The 2,019-nt window shown below is 48.8% G+C and overlaps 1 protein-coding gene across 1 annotated transcript; it reads right to left on the minus strand.

Annotated features, from left to right (window-relative positions):
- Nucleotides 1–1,106: 1,106 nt before the first annotated feature.
- Nucleotides 1,107–1,667, minus strand: LOC147502813 (uncharacterized). The gene has a single exon (XM_086604616.1). The coding sequence runs from the start codon at nt 1,665–1,667 to the stop codon at nt 1,107–1,109; it is 561 nt and encodes a 186-aa protein (XP_086460742.1).
- Between the last annotated feature and the right edge of the window lie 352 nt (nt 1,668–2,019).

Here is a 2,019-nt window from a genome sequence, read left to right on the forward strand (position 1 = left end):
GAAATGAAGTCTTCTGCCAGCTTGGTTTTGGTGATCTCTTCTTTATTTTTGTGTGAAGCCCCAGCGGGCTTGCTAATTGAGTGGACTTGATTATAGTTGTGAGCGTCGAGCTGGTTGCTTCGGAGCTCCATCATGCCTCTGGGGCTGGGGAAATGCAACACTTGTTGAAGTGTTAATGGGACTGCTTGCATCTTGTGGATCCAACGACATCCTAGTATAGTAGTGTAGGACGAGTTGACATCCAGAACGCTGAAGCGTGTGTTGATGTTGACCTTGTCTTCGTGTGATCCCATTGAGACAGGTAGAATTATGTCACCTATTAGATCGGCTCGTGAGCCGTTAAAGCCATAGAGGGGGGCTATTGGATCTACCATGACTGACTTGGGCATATTCATCTCCTTCAGTGTTTGATAGAATAAGATATCGCATGAACTACCTGGGTCGATCAGGACGTGTTTGACAGTCTAGTCGCTGATTTTGACGTGGACGACCAAGGCATCATTATGTGGGAGGCACACCTTGTTGAGGTCAGCCTCAGTGAAGGTGATATCTCCTAAGTTACGTCCATTTATGCGTAGGATGAGAGCCGCTTGTGAGGAGAACTGTTAGACTTCCTGGAGGGCACCTACTCGTCTCCTTTTCTCTCTGGAGGACGTGACCGAGTCGTCCTGGAAGGAGATCATGTTGATGGTTCTGTTGGTGTCTCTGTCAGAGGAGTGCTAGCGACGCTCGTGATGCGATTGCTCGTTTGAACGTCCTCTAGCGTGAGAGCGAGCTCTGGTGCTTGTTCGCGGTGGAGTTCGGCTCCGCTCTCTACTAGCCATGAGTTTATGGCGTAGGTCGCCATCAGGTATATCAGTGTAGCGTTTGATATGCCCTACCTCGATGAGGTATTGAAGGTAGTACTTGAGCCCCCGGCATTCGTCGGTCTCATGGCACTTTGCTTTATGGAAAGTGCAGTACGACTTTCCTGATGTGTCCTCTGGCCGTTTTACCTCAGGTTGGTAATAGGTCGTGTTTTTTATTTTCTCCAGTATGTAACTTGGAGACCTTGTAAGCACAGTGAACTCTCTTTTGGTTTGGTTTTGGTTGCTGGTCTGCTGACCCTATTGCCTGGGTCGCTTATTAGAGGACGGGGCGTTATCTGAGATTGCAGCGACCTCGCCTGCTGCCTTCAGCCTTTCTTTTTCGATGCCTTCCGTAAGCTTGATGTACTTCTCTACGCGTACATATAGTTTAGCCAGTGTTTCAGGGTGCTCTTTCATGAGTGACCTGGATATGTCAGTGTTTTTCCGGATCGCATTGGAGAAGGCCACTGTGGCGAACGACTCTTTGAGGCCGCTCTCCATGGACAGTAGCTCTGTCTTGAAACGTCCCAGGAAGGTGCGAATTGGTTCGTCACTCTTTTGAGATAATTGGAAGAGTGAATTGAGGTCGGCTATCTTACGTCTGTTGTGGACGTACTGGCTGGCAAACTGGTCAGTGAGCTTTTCGAAGCTGTTGATTGAGTTTGGTCCTAGCGAGTAGAACCAGTCGAGAGCTCCGTCTTTTAAGCTTGCTGGGAACAAGCGATATTGCAAGTGGTTGAACTCCTGCTCATTGTAGAGTGCAAGGCTCTGAATGTAGCGAGCTACGTGCTGACTAGGGCACATGCTGCCATCGTACATTGAGAATCGAGGCTGAATGAAATCTTAAGGGGAGGATTTATTTAGTACTTTGAGCATGAAAGGTGATGCCCGATCGTCTTCGAAGATCTTGTGGATCGACACGGTAAAGCGTCCTTCTTCCCGGTCTTTCTGTTAGATCCATTTGGGAGAGGTCAGCCGGTTAACTTCATTGATCCCATCCTCAGTGGCAACCCTGTTCGGGCTCTGGGATTTGACCTAGGTTTTGAGAGCGCCGTTCTCCTATCGGAGTTGGGTGATGATACCGTTCATGGCTTCCATCTGGGTAGCCATAGCCTTCAGTTGACCTTGTAGGTTTTCCATGCTTCGTGGGCTTGAGATTTTGCTCAAAAGT

The sequence above is a fragment of the Coptis chinensis genome, chromosome 4 (genome assembly GCF_015680905.1).
Source record: "Coptis chinensis isolate HL-2020 chromosome 4, ASM1568090v1, whole genome shotgun sequence".
Classification (NCBI taxonomy): Eukaryota; Viridiplantae; Streptophyta; class Magnoliopsida; order Ranunculales; family Ranunculaceae; genus Coptis; species Coptis chinensis.